Source organism: Rhamphochromis sp. 'chilingali' (genome assembly GCF_963969265.1).
Source record: "Rhamphochromis sp. 'chilingali' genome assembly, chromosome: 12".
Classification (NCBI taxonomy): domain Eukaryota; kingdom Metazoa; phylum Chordata; class Actinopteri; order Cichliformes; family Cichlidae; genus Rhamphochromis; species Rhamphochromis sp. 'chilingali'.
Window position 1 is genome coordinate 22,530,863 of NC_137939.1, and position 16,842 is coordinate 22,547,704.

General features: G+C 39.1%; 2 protein-coding genes across 5 annotated transcripts in view; one reads left to right on the forward strand and one right to left on the reverse strand.

Moving 5' to 3' along the window:
- Positions 1 to 1,689, forward strand: part of LOC308406758 (glycerol-3-phosphate dehydrogenase [NAD(+)], cytoplasmic) — an 11,613-nt gene extending 9,924 nt beyond the window's left edge. Inside the window, exon 8 of one of the 3 annotated variants that reach the window (XM_080897963.1) lies at positions 1 to 1,687. This exon is cut by the window's left edge and continues 196 nt beyond it. The gene's annotated coding sequence lies outside the window, so the exon portion shown is untranslated. The other 2 variants (XM_080897962.1, XM_080897961.1) reach the window with 2 other exon arrangements.
- Positions 1,690 to 2,045: 356 nt separating this feature from the next.
- Positions 2,046 to 14,956, reverse strand: LOC308406972 (glucose-6-phosphate 1-dehydrogenase). 2 transcript variants are annotated; one of them, XM_080898316.1, is made up of 14 exons: positions 14,890 to 14,956; positions 13,261 to 13,332; positions 12,672 to 12,790; positions 9,727 to 9,764; positions 9,524 to 9,632; positions 8,933 to 9,150; positions 6,804 to 6,962; positions 6,190 to 6,315; positions 5,431 to 5,524; positions 5,164 to 5,350; positions 4,846 to 5,081; positions 3,649 to 3,725; positions 3,395 to 3,487; positions 2,046 to 3,059 (listed from the first exon to the last, which is right to left on the reverse strand). In XM_080898316.1, the coding sequence occupies exons 1-14, from the start codon at positions 14,939 to 14,941 to the stop codon at positions 2,969 to 2,971; spliced, it is 1,671 nt and encodes a 556-aa protein (XP_080754442.1). In that variant the 5' UTR covers positions 14,942 to 14,956; the 3' UTR covers positions 2,046 to 2,968. The 2 variants fall into 2 exon arrangements, with proteins under 2 accessions (XP_080754442.1, XP_080754443.1); XM_080898317.1 differs by lacking the exon at positions 14,890 to 14,956 and adding an exon at positions 14,698 to 14,858.
- Between the last annotated feature and the right edge of the window lie 1,886 nt (positions 14,957 to 16,842).

Consider the following 16,842-nt stretch of genomic DNA (forward strand, 5'->3'; position numbering starts at 1 on the left):
GCACCGGACACACCACAGCTGTCGTGCAAGGAAATGGTGCCAGCAAAGTGTGGCTCTTCAACTCCAATTCAGCAAATTCTGAAACCAGAACACTGAATTTCCAACATGTTAAAAGTACTTTTATTTCCTGACGTGTACTGAAACTTGAAGGATAACCAATTCATGTAATTGTCCACTACTTTTTGCTTAAGATGCATGCTTTTTATGTTTTAAAACTAATTAAATCTGTCAGTTTTTAAATCACAACACTAATACAGAAATTAACATTCACGACTTCAGAAAATGCAGGGCCATTGCCTGCCTTCTGGAGTGGGATTAATCTTTAATGTTTCCGTCCAGTAAACACCTTTCCATCGCCACAAGTTATTTAATAATAGATGTATTACCTCATCTCATCACGTCTCTGTATGCTTTAAGTGTCTTACATCATTCATTGACATCTGCTGCCTTGTACTGTAAGTGAAAAATACTGTCAATCGCACAAAAACTGTTTTTAAATGGAAAAAGCTAATGTGCCTTAAAATGCATGGTTCAAGTCTTTAGCTTTTGTTTGTGGTCTGACCAAAAAAAGTCAAAGGATAATTACGGTTTATTTCCGCTTGGCTTAAATTTCATTATGTCTGTATGGGTCGTGCTAACAAGATGGCTCCTTGAAGATGTATTATTGCATGAAGCTGCAGATCTCTACTGCAGTTAGTAAGCAGGTGTTTGACATAACTAGGCTGTCTTTGCCTTAGCTGTCTCAACAAATCCTAAAATCCTCCATCAAAGATAATGGGCCTCACATCAGGCATAATCTGCTTTTATAATCAGACGTTTTTCATCAGGCGCTGCGTGTATGCCCCCATAAAAATTGGGAATTTAACATGTCAGCTCACTCTTCTCCACATAAAAATGGAGCAACGGAGTACTGCCTACTTAAGCCAAGAAGAACAGATCATTGAGATCATTGTTTAAAAATTAAAACAAAATAATAATAATAATAATAATAATAATAATAATAATACACGCTGCAAAAAGGTGTGAAAGAAGTGCTGGCAGAAAGCACTTAAAGAGTGCTTAATTGTGAACTTCATGCATTTAAATGTGTTTCCTCTGCACTATGGAAGCTGGGATGGGCTCCAGCCCCACTCCAATGAGGAGAAGGGGTTAAGAAAAATGCCATTTAGTGAAGCGCGTCAAGGTTTAACACCATCCTATAAATCATCAGACGTGGAATTAACGTGTGATAATTGCAAACTATGATCAATTTTTTTGTATTTAGATAGTATTTAGATATATAGCTGGACTTCCAACAATGTCAATAAGGACCAAGTATAAATTAATTTATATTATTAGCTGAATACATATAAAATCCAGTGCTGTAGCTATATGAGGTTATTCATTGGTATAATATACCACAATGGCCACATCAATGAGGAAACATGCCAGGCTGAAATGAATCTGAATTAAGTCTTTAAACATCCATCCGCTACGTCATTTGTAGCTGTGATCCTGCCTGACCCAGTTTTCACTCAGTTACTAATACATTTGAAATCATCAACATTTGTCTGTGAATAAATTCATTCTAGTATCAAATCATGGCTGGACTAATTTTTTTCCATTTTCATTAGAAAGGAAACAATGAAATTGGAAATTGCAGTAGAAATTACAGCATTTCTTGTTATTCAATAAAAGGGTTGATTATTTTTCCCCACTTACAGGTAGGTATATATATATATTGTTTAGTATTAAATTTCACTTGTTCCATATTCAGTTTTTCAGCAAAACTTGTTTGAGTCCATAAGAAAAGATTCTTATATCTAGAGGAAGATTTATTTATTTTTTTTCAATAAATATTAACGTTAGCCGCGACTTTGTTCCAGTTTTGATTTTTGGCCCACTGTGTATTTGAGTTTGACACCCCTGGTTTAAAGCAATGTCAGTATGATATGTTATAGCGCTTCCAGCAAGCCTCCTCTCCCCTCTCCACATGCATTTTAGAAATTCTGATTTCTGTGTCAAAGGCAGGATGGCCGGTTAGACGAGAAGGCAAAACAACACGATAACAAGCAAAACTAGTTTATTACAACTTGTGGAAATGTAGCTAGCTTTACATGAGTGTGCGGTATACAATGCATCAAAACAGACATTCACTGCTGACCTGTGGTACACACCACTGTCGTCTGGATTTTGAAATATGGAATCAATGTCAGCAACTTAAATAAATCTGGAAAATGTAAACAAAAAGGGAATGAAGCTCAAAGTGCAGAAACTAAAAAGGAGCCTGCTTTGCTCGTCCGTGAAGACAGTTAAGACTCACAGTATAAACGCTTTGAAGAAAATCGCCTCGTGGAAACTAATCTGTTTATTTTTAAAACCACCATGATGTCCTTGGTCCCACACAGAGGAGGCGAAAAACAGCAGCAAAAGTAGAAATGCAAACAATGCAATCAAAAGCAGAATAGCATTAAAATTGTGGTGATTTAAGAGCGACAGCTAGCGGACATTTGTTCCTATTCTTCATTTTCTGTGTCCGTTGGTTGACACTATGTGGACAACACTTAGCTTGCAGCGTTTTGTTCTTGTGGTTTGGATATCTGATCTAATCACTGAAGACAGGAATAAGGAGTTCCACTTAGCAGAATAATTTGTTCCCAAAAATCCTTGATCGTTCTGTTTTTTCACAGACTTGATCCCATCTCTACTTAAAGCTGAAAACTGCTGTGAATGTATGAAAACTACCACCGTAACTGTGGTACAAGCCCATGAAAACACAACCAACTCACAAATGTCTAGTGAAAGTTTGACCAGGCCTTATGGAATAACTGCAATACCTGAGATTTTCTGTCTTTGCGGCATGATAGATCCACATCGTGGAAAAGCCTTGTTTCTCAAAGATGATCCTGTACTGGAAAATATCTAACCACTCGCCCTACTGCACCCCTCCTACCATCCTACCTCCACTCATCCCTCATATCATCGCAATTCAAAGTCTGTGAGGGTTCACCCATTTGTAAGTGCCTTCGTAACGAAATCCAACTTTCTGCACAAGGTCATCTGCTTCTTGAGGGCCACGGCTAAAAAGAAGGAAGGGGGGAAATTTTTTATTTTTTTTTTTTTAAAGTAATTACATTAAAAACAAATTTTTTTAAAAACCTGCTGACATGTAAACTTTCTGTGTAATTTCATTAAGCAAGTACAATGTAAAAGCTTACACTTAACGGAATATCTTCATATTAAATACCAAACATGGTTTCCTTAATGATTTACTATTTTAATACTTTGATTTCATATATTTCAGCTGCATTTTACACACAATTATTTCTTCATGTTTGCTGAGGCTAAAGAATCTTTTTTTGAATGTGGTATGATTTTCCTCTTCCAAGTGAGAGCTGAGTAAAACCTTTCCTACCTTCCATAATTGTAAGGAATTGGCTTCGGCTTCTCTTTCTCTATTTGATGAAGGAGAGGAGTGAAGATCCTCCATGCTTCCCTCAGTTCATCACTGCAGACAACAATTCAACATGCAGAAGTAGGTCAAACAGAGGTGCAAGGTTTTCACTACTCAGCACCTGATAGCAAAAAGAGGTCCCTCTGGCTCCATCTAGTGATGGAGATTTTAGATTACAAGCAGTGACTTAAGAGTGGACAAGGAAAAGTACAGACCTGCGTACAAAGTGCATTTGGCTCCCGCAGAAGACATCCAGGATGAGACGCTCATAAGCATCGGGAAGCTTCACGTCCTAAAAGAAAAATACCATATTACAGCTTTGTTAGAGACCTGTTTTGGGGGTTTTTTTGTACTACTACCTCTGAAGCTCTAAAACGGGGTGAAACTCTTAATCAGTCTTTGAAGTCAGTGTTAAATATGTGCTAGATTCTTCTTTATATTACCTTGTAACACCCCAAAATACTCAAAGTTAGAGCAGGGCGATACGACCAAAAATATTTATCACGATATACATTTGAAAATTTGCGATAACTGACCATATAGTTGACACTAGACAAAATACTTTATAACTCCACAACTTTATTGGTGCGCAAAGAAAACAACAAAACAATCGTTGTATTTTCACTTAAACAAGCAGCTGTTTTTTTATGTGCATTAAAGTTATATAAAAAATTAACAGTGCAAATGCAAATTCCTTGCTGACAATTTAACCAAAAGGCATTGCCAGTGGAAATTGGCCGACATGTCCTCAGCATGACCATGTATAATATCCACAAAACTTAAAAAGAGATTACACACACACACACACACACACACACAAAATACGGTAATACTATGTTGAAGCACAGTGCGTATCACTCCGCGAGGCTCCTGCCTACGACATTTGACAGATTTCCGAGCGCCGTGTTCCACATAAAATTGTTTCGAGGTCAGTAAACACAACCAGAATTCATACGGGATTATAAGGGGCACTGTCGATTTTCAGAAAAATCAAAGGGTTGATTTTAAGTGTGCCGTATTTTCCAAAAAAAAAAAAAACTGTAATAACGACGGCCCACTAGCATGCTCTACCAAAAATTGTGTTTTGTATCTGACGGACAAAAGCTAAACCAGTTCCACACCACTGAAGTTGCAGCATTTTTACAAACCAATTCTGGTTCATCTGTTTCATTCAACGATCCGCTTTCGCTCTTCTCATTCACCGTCACCGCCATGCTTTTTCCGCCATGTGCATATGAAAACAAAGGCACTGCGCATGCGCGTTTTACCCATATTCTATCGCAATATTTCATTTTCTTATCGTTGCCCAACATTATACCGGTATTACCGCGAACGGTATGATATGGCCCAGCCCTACTCAAAGTTGATCTCAGAGTGTGTGTGGCAATTAAATAAATAAAACTTGAGCCTGCCTTGTATCTGCTCTTGTAGGTGAGATCCAGCTCCGTTTCTTCCGGGCTGAAGTACACGCCAGGTTTCTTGCTCATCATCTTGGCATACACAGCCTCGTTGGGCTGGACGCGTACCACAAGCTCATTCCTGCGACACTGAGTTCCAAAAATGTCTCCGGGGACGTCGGTGAACTGCAGCCGCACCTCGGCCTTTCTCTCATTCAGTGCTTTGCCACAGCGAAGGATGAAAGGAACGCCTGAGGAGAAACATTTTCATGAGCACAGGAGAATGTTTAAAACACCTTATTTTATTTTTTCTTAACAAATAAGCGCCTTTACCATCCCAGCGTTCATTGTGTACGTAGAGCACAGTGGTGGCAAATGTGGCTTGAGTTGATCCTTTAGGTACTGTGGGATCATCCAGATAACCCAGTTTGGCATCTCCTTCACCCTCTGGATCCCCCACGTACTGACCCAGCACAACATCCGACATGGTTGGTGGAGCAATACACTTCAGCACCTTCACCTAACAAAGGTATAAGACCAGACACACCTCATTTAATACACAGAACACAAGTATTTGGTTTCTGCCAGGCGACTTTGTACCTTTTCATCCCTGACATCGTCAGAGCTGGTGGAAGCTGGTTTCTCCATGGCAACTAGGGAGAGCATCTGGAGCAAATGGTTCTGCATGACATCTCTGATTATGAATGAAAGAACAGGTGGTCACATTAAAGACGCAGAAAACTGTTACAAAATGAATTCAAATGATAACTGATCATGTGTTGGTTTTAATGTGCTCGTAAAACCGGTTAAATCTATTAACATTCTCCCTGCAGTGAGCTCTTAATGTACAAATGAAAAAAAACAAAACACAACTGCACTTTAACTCACTAGTGTGGTAACATTAGCAAAACTTGAATAGCTAATAAATATAAATGGTATATAGCTTGCCAATGATAGCTCATAGCCAAAGACATGTTTGTCTTGTCCCAATATAAATATTAGGAAGTATTCTTACACATATTTACTCTCTGGTACTCCGCTTGTTTTTATATTCATCATTAGAGATAAGCGCATTGAATCTTTGTTTTAGATTTAGTTCAACGTATTTATTTCTTTTGGGTGCCCCCCACAACTGAATTATTGTTAACATTCAAGGTAATCTGCGTGGAATAAAAAAAAATAAAAATAAAAAAATCAGCTAAATAAATCCAAAGTCTGTGGGTAACCTTGTTAAATAATTGTGATCACTTATTTTCTAAAATAAGTGTAACATTTGCCTTAAAGCAGCCCTCATATAATTCTGCTTATTCACAGTACTTTAAAAAGCATTAAACTTGATTGAAGTATTTTTCTCCTCACCGGATGATGCCAAAATCATCAAAGTAGCCTCCTCGACCTTGGGTGCCAAAGGGTTCCTTAAAGGTGAGGACGACACAGGCCACGCTGTCCCTGTTCCAGATCGGCCCAAAGATTCGGTTTCCAAACCTGCAGCGAACACAGTGCATTCGTCCTCAGCTCAGCAGCACACACAGAGCAACAGCACAGCTGTTCATGACAACATGCATAAACATTTATCTTTGGTTTTGTTCTTGATTAGCCCCCACTTTCTATTCATGGTGCAAGATTTTCATAGTGGCTCTTTTAAACCACAGGCCAGCTGAAAATGAAGTGTTGCATAATTAACTTACAATCAAGAGCACATTATTTTTACGATGAAAATTTAAATATTTAAAAAAAAAAAAAAAAAAGTCTTCTTCTTCTTCATACTTGAATAACGATGCTAAAAAGAAATGTTTTTTGATGAAGCCCCAGACATTTGATTTCTCCATGAGGCTCTGTTCTGCTACACTTGCTGTAAACTGTAATAAAGCCACTTGCTTTCACATTTACAACAATCAAAAGTGTCACATATTTATAATAAATAAAAAAAAAAATAAATAAAAAAAAAAGCTACTATATTTCAGGTTTCCTACCTTAGCACCATGAGGTTCTGCACCATTTCTTTGCCCAGATAGTGATCTATACGATAGATCTGGTCTTCAGTGAAGAGGGACGAGAGGTGAGTGGACAGCTCCTCAGAGCTCTGAAGGTCATGACCAAATGGCTTCTCCACAATCACCCTGTTCCAGCCCCTAAATAACAGAGAAGGGGGGGGCACGAACAAATAGTTTAAACCTTTAACAATATATTAAATGATCAGATTTACACAGTGTGTTTGAGAGTTAAGGGGGGATAAAATGCATCTGATAGTCCCACCTATCCAACACAATTTTAAATGAATAGTTGCCAAAATAGACAAATATGAACTACAGCTGCAACTAATCATTTCATTCATGACTGATATGCAGACAATGAACGAAAATAATCAAGTGACCATATTATGACAGAACAAGTAAATCCCAACTGCAAGTAGTACATTTTCACCAGTATTTCTTTACAAATGTACATACAGTGGGGCAAAAAAGTATTTAGTCAGCCACCGATTGTGCAAGTTCCCCCACTTAAAATGATGACAGAGGTCAGTAATTTGCACCAGAGGTACACTTCAACTGTGAGAGACAGAATGTGAAAAAAAAAAAAAAAAAAAAAAAAAAAATCAACTGTGGGAGCAATCATCAGAAAATGGAAGACATACAAGACCACTGATAATCTCCCTCGATCTGGGGCTCCACGCAAGATCTCATCCCGTGGGGTCAAAATGATCATGAGAACGGTGAGCAAAGATCCCAGAACCACACGGGGGGACCTGGTGAATGACCTGCAGAGAGCTGGGACCAAAGTAACAAAGGTCACCATCAGTAACACACTACAACGGCAGGGAATCAAATCCCGCAGTGCCAGACGTGTTCCGCTGCTGAAGCCAGTGCATGTCCAGGCCCGTCTGAAGTTTGCCAGAGAGCACATGGATGATACAGCAGAGGATTGGGAGAATGTCATGTGGTCGGATGAAACCAAAGTAGAACTTTTTGGTATAAACTCAACTCGTCGTGTTTGGAGGGTTGCATCCCAAGAACACCATACCTACTGTGAAGCATGGGGGTGGAAACATCATTCTATGGGGCTGTTTTTCTGCCAAGGGGACAGGACGACTGATCCGTGTTAAGGACAGAATGAATGGGGCCATGTATCGTGAGATTTTGAGCCAAAACCTCCTTCCATCAGTGAGAACTTTGAAGATGAAACGAGGCTGGGTCTTCCAACATGACAATGATCCAAAACACACCGCCCGGGCAACAAAGGAGTGGCTCCGTAAGAAGCATTTGAAAGTCCTGGAGTGGCCTAGCCAGTCTCCAGACCTCAACCCCATAGAAAATCTGTGGCGGGAGTTGAAAGTCCGTGTTGCTCGGCGACAGCCCCAAAACATCACTGCTCTCGAGAAGCTCTGCATGGAGGAATGGGCCAAAATACCAGCTACTGTGTGTGCAAACCTGGTAAAGACCTATAGTAAACGTTTGACCTCCGTTATTGCCAACAAAGGTTATGTTACAAAGTATTGAGTTGTATTTTTGTTATTGACCAAATACTTATTTTCCACCCTGATTTACAAATAAATTCTTTACAAATCCTACCATGTGGATTCATGGATTTTTTTTTCACATTCTGTCTCTCACAGTTGAAGTGTACCTCTGGTGCAAATTACTGACCTCTGTCATCATTTTAGGTGGGGGAACTTGCACAATCGGTGGCTGACTAAATACTTTTTTGCCCCACTGTACTAGTTACAGATAATTCAAAGTCTAAATGTTTTGAGTTTACTGAACCACAAAACTGTTGCTAGCAGAACAGGTAATGGAAATTTTATTACAGTATTATTGAAGCTACTACTACTCCAAAATTGCAATGGAGGTTTGCCATGATGTCTCGCACTTCATTTCTCAGTGTGAGATTCTGGAGTTAATTTACAAATTCCTACACCACAGATAAACACCTCAGACTTTTAGGTGACATTCCACTCATATCAGATGAATGCAAAGAATCCACTGCATCAAACTCTCCACTTACATGAAATGGATTTACAGTCAGATACAGCAGGTAGCACAAGAAAAAAAAATTAAACAAGCTGTGTGGCACATCGACGTCAGAGACAGGAATGTGTACTGACTTTGTGCTCATGCAGTGGTGCTTAATGTTCTTGGTAACATCGTGGTAGACGGTGGGTGGCAGGGCCAAGTAGAAGAGCCTGTTAGCCCCAGGGCCTCCTGGAAGAGACTCGATGTGTGTGTTGAGTTTGGAGAAAGAATCCCCATCTACGTATTTCCCACTGACGTACGTGTTCCTGCCGAAGAAGGCTGACAACCGGTCTACTTCTGTGTCTGCCACCTGTGCCAGAGAGGAAAAACCTTTAATGATGTATGGACAACACATTGTTGATAATATCTTTCACAAAAAAATGCACCGTGTTCTGAGATCTAGCAAAGTTAAATGAGATTTAACTCAAGACCCTCCTACACACTTTGAATCACTATTATTTTGTGTGATGCTGCTATAACTCACATCGCTATCAAATAGTTTTAATTTAGAACAGAAAAAAGCCAACAAACTAAGATGGCGTTTTCAATTTATTTGCATTTTTCTAATACTCATCTTCGTTTTGTGGATATGATTTCATTATAACAATCTGATCTGACCTTCTTTCTTCCATTAAATAAATGAATAATCTGTTGAGCACTATATCTCAAGTGTCCATGTTTACCTTCAGGTATGGCATGCAAGCAGTCCGGATGGCATCAACTGTCAGGGCAGAGCGAGCAAAGCCCACGAAGTACGTCTGCTCAGGTAGTAGGCCATCTCTGAACAACCACCTGGGAGAGAACAGAGGAACACATGGTTCACTATAACCCACCACTGAGGCTACAATCCAGATTAAAGTAGTATCTTTAATGAGCCTGTACTCACCATAAGGTTGGGTAGATTTTTTTCTTAGCCAGATCCCCCTATTGGAGCAAACACACACAAAAATGATCCACTCTAAAGTTTACGGCGTTGTATTTTGTTGTGTTTAGTGTCCCAATTGCGTTGTACTATTGTACTAAGTATGACTTTGCAATGGCAATAAACAGTTATCTTATATCATCTCACCTTCAAAATACAGGCTACAAGCACAGTCACATGCAAGTCAGTGTACTATTTATTTAGGCTAGTAATCTCAGCGAGCATTAGTCATTTTCCAAGCACACAAAGGTCTAAAGATGCTGCAGTGCAAACCGGTTACACTGTGCTGCTACAGGTAAGTAGGCGGCTTTGGCTTATTTAAGAATTGCACAACCTCAGTAATCCCAGTGGAAACAAATGCCAACCACCAGGAGACAACACTGCCCTGCTGCTTATGGAAATCTTACTGAATAACCTGCTGCTTTAGTGGCTTAAACATAGTGGTCCAACCTGTCTGCTATATAAAGGCTAATGCCTTGTAATCACTATAAAACGCAATAGAGGCTCTGAAATCAGTTATAACCCAAATAAAAGTACAACTTTTATTGCCTTTTAACCTCAGCGTAACCAAACGGTCATAGCAGAACATTAGAAGCCAACTTAATTAGAAATGTAATTGCCAATGCTGGTGTCAAACTCATTTTAGTTTAGGGGGACATAAATTGATCTCAAATGGGTTGGACCAGTAAAAGCGCCACAGAAAAGTGTAAAGTGTAGATTTCTTAAAAACTGAAACTTTGCTTCTTAAAAGTGTGCCAGATATTAAAACAGTACTTCTTGTTAAATTATTATTCTTATTTTGTGAGCAGTCGGTATAAAAACACATTTCAACAATGTCTGCTTTCCTGCCCATTACGTGTAGTTTACAAAGTACAGCAGAAAGGCATAAAACTGTGACAAAAGAAGTACTTTTCTATCTTTAACTGAGATTTTGGTTCCTGTGTAGTAAAGCTGGCATCACCGAGAGTGGAAAAACTCCAGAATTTATTGATTTCACTGAAACTCTCAGGGGGCTGGATGGGACTCTTCACTGGAACAATTGTGGACACTGGGCCACCTATTTTACCTAGTGTCCTCAGGTCAATCAGGTCCCACACCTCCAGTCTCACAAACAGCTTCTTTCCCTGGGCCATTCAGTTACTGTTAACAAACACCATCCCTCTACACCCCAACTCTGCCCACCCACCTCACCAATCTGAGGCACCTGATGACCTGAGTAACCCTCATCACTCAGGCCACTCACACATGGACTCGATACTTAAACCAAGTCCTTTACACTACTTCCAAGAACTTGGTTCTCAAATGTGTGCATGTCTCTTGTTTTGTATACATTCTCCTTGATTATACATTTCTTCTGTATGCCATTTATTCCTGCCATCTTACCATTTATATTTTATTCCTGCACAGTTGGCATGGAGCACCCATAATTTCGTTGTACATGTACAACGGCATTAAAGTACTATTCTATTCTATGTTTGACACACCTCATTTAAAACACTCGCATGGGAGTTCCTTGACTTGTAATCCTGCCACTTTGTACAAAGTTGAATCCATAATATTTATTTAAAATGACAGCAACCCTCTTTACATTTATTAATCAGAGTTTAACCTGATAAAGATATTATCTACTTAAACCACAAAAGCTAGGCAATTGTTTTTGGTAAATAAATGTTTGAATATGTGGCATGATCCTTGTTTGAAGGGAAAAAGCAGTTACACCTCTTAAAGCGGTAGTGAAACACAAATATAAAACGAGCACAACCAGAGTGAGGCTAATCACAGCCTAGCCCTGGCCTGCTCTTGATCCTACATAGCACAGTGAAAGGAAAACGCTGACTGTCTGTGACTCTGCAAAAAACAGCCACAGCGCCGCTCTCTCCTACAAAGAGCCACAGTGCAGCAGACAGATGCCACAGCCAGTTAGATGTTCATATATAAAGCAAATGCAGCTATTTTTGTTTTACATTTCATAACAGTGACATCATAACTGAAACAGTGTCTTTGAAGATGACAATAAAAAGAGATTTATTCTTTAAAAAGCATGACTTTGCAATTTTAAGGATAAGTGTTTTTTTGTTTTTAAATGATAAGTTAAGACTGAAGGACCAGTAGGTAAAAGCACAGAATGATGATAAATCAGAATATTGTGCAACAAGGAAAGGGGAATAAAAAAAAATTTCAATGCTGGAAATGGTTTCATTTCCTGAACACAGCACCTGAGAAGTATAAGGAAACGTTATACTATAAATAGAGTCATATTTCATTCACTTGTCTGGATGGATTTCACTTCACCTTTTAACCTCAGAGTAACCGAGAGTAACAAAACATAAATAAAAATGTTCATTTAGATTTTGCAGATATTGAAAAATATAGGCAATGCTCATTTTACCAATTAGTTCAATGCAAGTGAACTGTTCACAGATCTTTGAAAATAAAATAAAAACAACACTGGTGCAATTATTACTTTATATAGACAGAAAATTACTGCCAATCAATTAAAATGTTCCATTTATAACCTCTCCTCAAATGACAACAAAGAGGAACCTTGCCTGATTCACTGTCTCAGTTTTGAACACTGTCCCAGTTGTGCTTGTTTGCAGAAGCTTTTTGAAATCAGTTTCAACATTTACCTAATCACAGTGGGTGCAATTATTGCAAGTTTTTTTTAGGATTTCAACACACTTTCTTTGAAAATATTGCCAAACACTCTTGGCTAAGTGCCCTACAGTCTAAATGTGCCAAAATAAAAAGGGACAAAGAGATTAGTTATATACTCCTGATAATAGAAGGCTCATTGTTTTTAATTTTGAGTGCGATTCCTCTAGACAATTCACCTCTTTATTTGATTTCACAAATCTGCTTATTAGTACCCTTTTTAGGTTTTATTCTGGGAGTGATTGAACTCTTACCGATGCGCCCATGATGATGAAGACATGAACATCGGACTGATGAAACTCTTCATCATCATAGAGCTCCTTCCTCAGCTCCCCAAACACCTCAGAGCGAGAGAGAGGGATGCTCATTTTCTCTAAAAAGCAGACATACAAAAGGTTAAAAAGTCATTTTACCTGTTAAAGAAAAAGAGCAAATTTCAATTCTATTTCATTTCTATAGCACCAATCACAGCCAAAGTTGCCTCAAGCTGACAGGAGAAAGTGTCAGGAATTTTTCCGCGCCCTCCAAAGCTACATAACAAGTATCTAAGACACTCAAAATCATCACTCTCCTTCAAAGAAATAATGTAAAGAAAAACAATGCAATGAACAGTTTCTTAAAGATCACACGTGTGCAAAACTTTCAGCCTTTACAAATAAATACCACAAATAATGTTAATTTGTTTATTTGGTTTTCTTTAACTTCACGCAAACTGCACAAGTCGTTAAAAGAGCAAACTTTTCTAAGATAATTTGTTCCCAATATCTTTACGAACATCTTCTACTTCTTTCTCATATTGCAATCTCAGACCAATTTGGTGATCTTGAGGTTTGGGCTCTTTACCATCTGTTGCAGTGTTCCTTGTTCTTGTGGCTGAGGACATCTCTCTTTCACTCCTGGTCAGTTGCGGTCGCTCTGCAAAATGAATTTAGGTCTGGTCAGATGGCTCACTTAATGCGTGATGCTTAAGATTTTAAACCTCAAGTTTACACTGGCGCAGAAATGTAAAACTTAACATTTTCATTAATGCTTACATGCTGTACTGTTTTAGCATCATTCTCCTACAGCCACCAGTTCATTTCTGTATAATACGAATTACTTACTAGACCACAGCAGCTATCCATCTATACATCAACGCTACCTCAGCGAGTATCCAATTTGATGGTCGGCAAGACCATTTAATAAATGTCATTCGCCTACCCTTCGCCCCTTGTGTTCGTCCTTCTCTTCAAAACGCTCAAAAGAGCAAATATTATATTTAATGATTATTTTACTAACAATAAAACCTTTGATTTTGATGGCACCTTTAGTACTGGTGTTTTTCACTCCTTCAGGCATTTTTAAATATAATAAATGCCAGAAGAGTCAGTTCACACAGCTAATATGCGCATTTTTTAAAATTTGTAACAAAAAACAAACAACAACAAAAAAAAAGCAATTAAAGGAAATGTTTAGGAAAAAACCCACATAAATATCTGATTCTAGTTTCTGTATAAACTGTAATGACTGAAAAGTGAATCCTATTGGGATTGTGACAAAGCAAGACATTTTGGACTCTATAAAAAGGGAATCCAAATGAATAGATTTCGCCCTATAGTTGTTACCAGTCATGAGAGGGCATCTGACTTGTAAAACGAGCTAAATGAGGCAAAACCCCTGGCACTAGGCGTTTACTTCCTCGAATATTACTTAACGTTGAAAAACAACGGAAAAGGTATAGGCTTAGCCAATCAGGAAGTACAAGTTGGTCCAGTAATTTTATCACAGACTTCTTCACTTTCTGCAAGCTGCATTACCACTGACGTACTGACAAACAACAGTGCACGTGTGTGCCTGTCAGATGGAAGCTACTACTCCCAGAAATAGTCTCACACACAGCAACATACTCTAATGACATTAGTCAAATCCTCCACCAAATCCCGTGTTTAGACTGCTGAACCTTAATGCACAACACCATGATAAAGCTGGATGGCGAACATCTCAGGATGACACCCCAGCAGACAATTTGTTGCTCAACCAGCGTTTTATTTAATGTGCGGTTAGCAGCACTGGTAGGCAATATGGAAGCGCTCTGATGACACTTTTATTAAACGGAGATACAAAGCGTTTTCCTCGCCTGAGACAAAAGCTTCAACATTATCATCCTCTTATAACAACATGAATTGACAGAACCAACCCCAGCTAGCGAAAAAAAGAGCACCTAGCTTTCGCTTAGCTAACACAATGTGCGTTTAAAAAGCGGCAAAGCTACTAAGCTAATGCGACTGTAATGCTACTTACAAACAGGTCCGTTAAGGAGACGATAACCTGGCAGTTAAAACCTGTGAACCCAAGACAAGACGCCACAGCCTTTATGCAACCTCACAGCGACGGCAGCCCTGCTCGGTGGTGCTTATTTCTCTGTCCTGCCTACTTCCCGGTTGAGGTGACAAAGCAGAATTGAGAGATTTTATTGGGTTGGAAGAAACTCACCAGCGCTCGCTCGAGATCCCATCATTGTCGACTCTGGTGACGCCACGCCCATAAGTGGCCGTGTTTAATCGCCCCTCCCCTGCACCCCCATTCCAATCTGAATGAAACCTTTATATAAATATTAATGACTGCGCAATCCGGTTGTTCAGTGATGACGCGACGAATCCTACTTCCGGGTCTAAAGTAGTCTGCGTTTAATATGGCTTTTATGTTGTTAACATGTTTAATGCTATGTATTTTCTTCTATTTGATCTCAAAAAGCTCCTAAAACAGTCAGTGATCCCTGTTGACCTCCCTCGGCTTTTATTACCGCTAATCATTTATTTAAGCTCAGTTTTTAAAACCTTAGGATGTAACTACAGCCCAGCCCATGCAGCAGTATATGAATGACTAACTTTGTATTGTAGATGAATTATCTCAGTTGTTCTCCTGGCTGAAGTTTGGTCCTTTTACAGCATCCTGCCATGCGATTACATTTGTTTCTGACCACCGAGAAAACTCACGTTAACTTTTATCGAGTGGAAAAAAAGTTAGCTTGTTTATATTATGCTAACATAGCTATGTCGCTAGCGGTCACGTAGCACATCATTATATACCAGCTAGCCAAACTTCAGTAACCCTACAAACGTCACTGCTGTTTAGTTTTCTGTCTTCATTTATGCTGGAAGTGATAAGAAAGCTGTATGTTTTAATTTGTTTCCAAAACCCCGCAGTCAGGACATGCTATATTGTATTTAGATAGAAGCTAGCGAGCTAACTCCCTGCTAACTTCTAACTCCGTTAAATGTCATAAATTCCGTTTTCATGGATGCCTGGATGTTAAACTCAATTGTTACACCTGGTAGAGCAGAACGCTGATCATTTTTATTAAAGATGAAAGACTTTAGACAGTTTTTCAACTCTCAGTAATGCCACAGTGATCGTTTGATATGGACCTGCAGCAGAGTTTAGACCCAGACACGGCTAGTGACGTCAGACTGAACAACCGGATACTAAGAGCCCATCGGGACAATAATTGTATTTATAAATACTGGAATTATATGGTTATATAAATAATTTTTTTTCTCAAACAAAGTTCATGAAAGAAGATGAGAGTGAGAAGAGGACAAATGGAGGAAAGCTAGTGAATCAGGAAATGCAAAAAGGGAGAGTGGAAAGGCGGTCTGTACCAGAAGACATTCTAGAGACTGTGTAGACACTGGAGGTAGAGAGCAATGGACTTCTTAAGCAGAGTATTTAACCTGGAGAATGAGATGACGATGTACCGGTTTTGATTTTCAAGAACAAAGGTGATGTGTGAAGCTATAGTAACTATGAAGGATAAAGTTGATGAGTCATACCATGAACAGATAGGAAAGAGCTGTTGAAGCTATAAGGACAGAGGTGATGGTCAGTGAGCAGCAATATGGCTTCATGCCAAGAAACAGCACCAACAATGCAATGTTTTCTTTGAGAGTGTTGATGAAGAAGTATAAAAAAAAGCTGTACAGTGTCTTTGTTGATATAGAAAAAGCATATGGTAGGGTGCCAAGAGGGGAACTGTGATAGTGCATGAGGAAGTCAAGAGTGGAAGAGAAGTATTTAAAGGTGGTGCAAGACATGTATGGGGAAAGCAAAACAGTTGCGAGGTGTGTGGTAGGACTGACAGATGAGTTTAAGGTGGGGTGGGAATATATCAGGAATCTGCTTTGAGTCCCTTCTTTTTTGCAGTGGTGATCGACATTATGATTTTTAATGAGAGTAGGGGGCTGGTGCAAGAGAGCCAACTGTTAAGTCTTTGGTTGGAGGGGACTTACATTATAATCAAAATACAGAATATTCACAGACCTTTATTTCAGCAGTCACATGCGCATACATAACTAGTGAAAGAAAGAGCAACTATAATGATTCCCCTTTTTCATTCCGGCCTTATAGACTTGTGTAACATTGTGTAACTGTTTTGAAGAAGTGCAC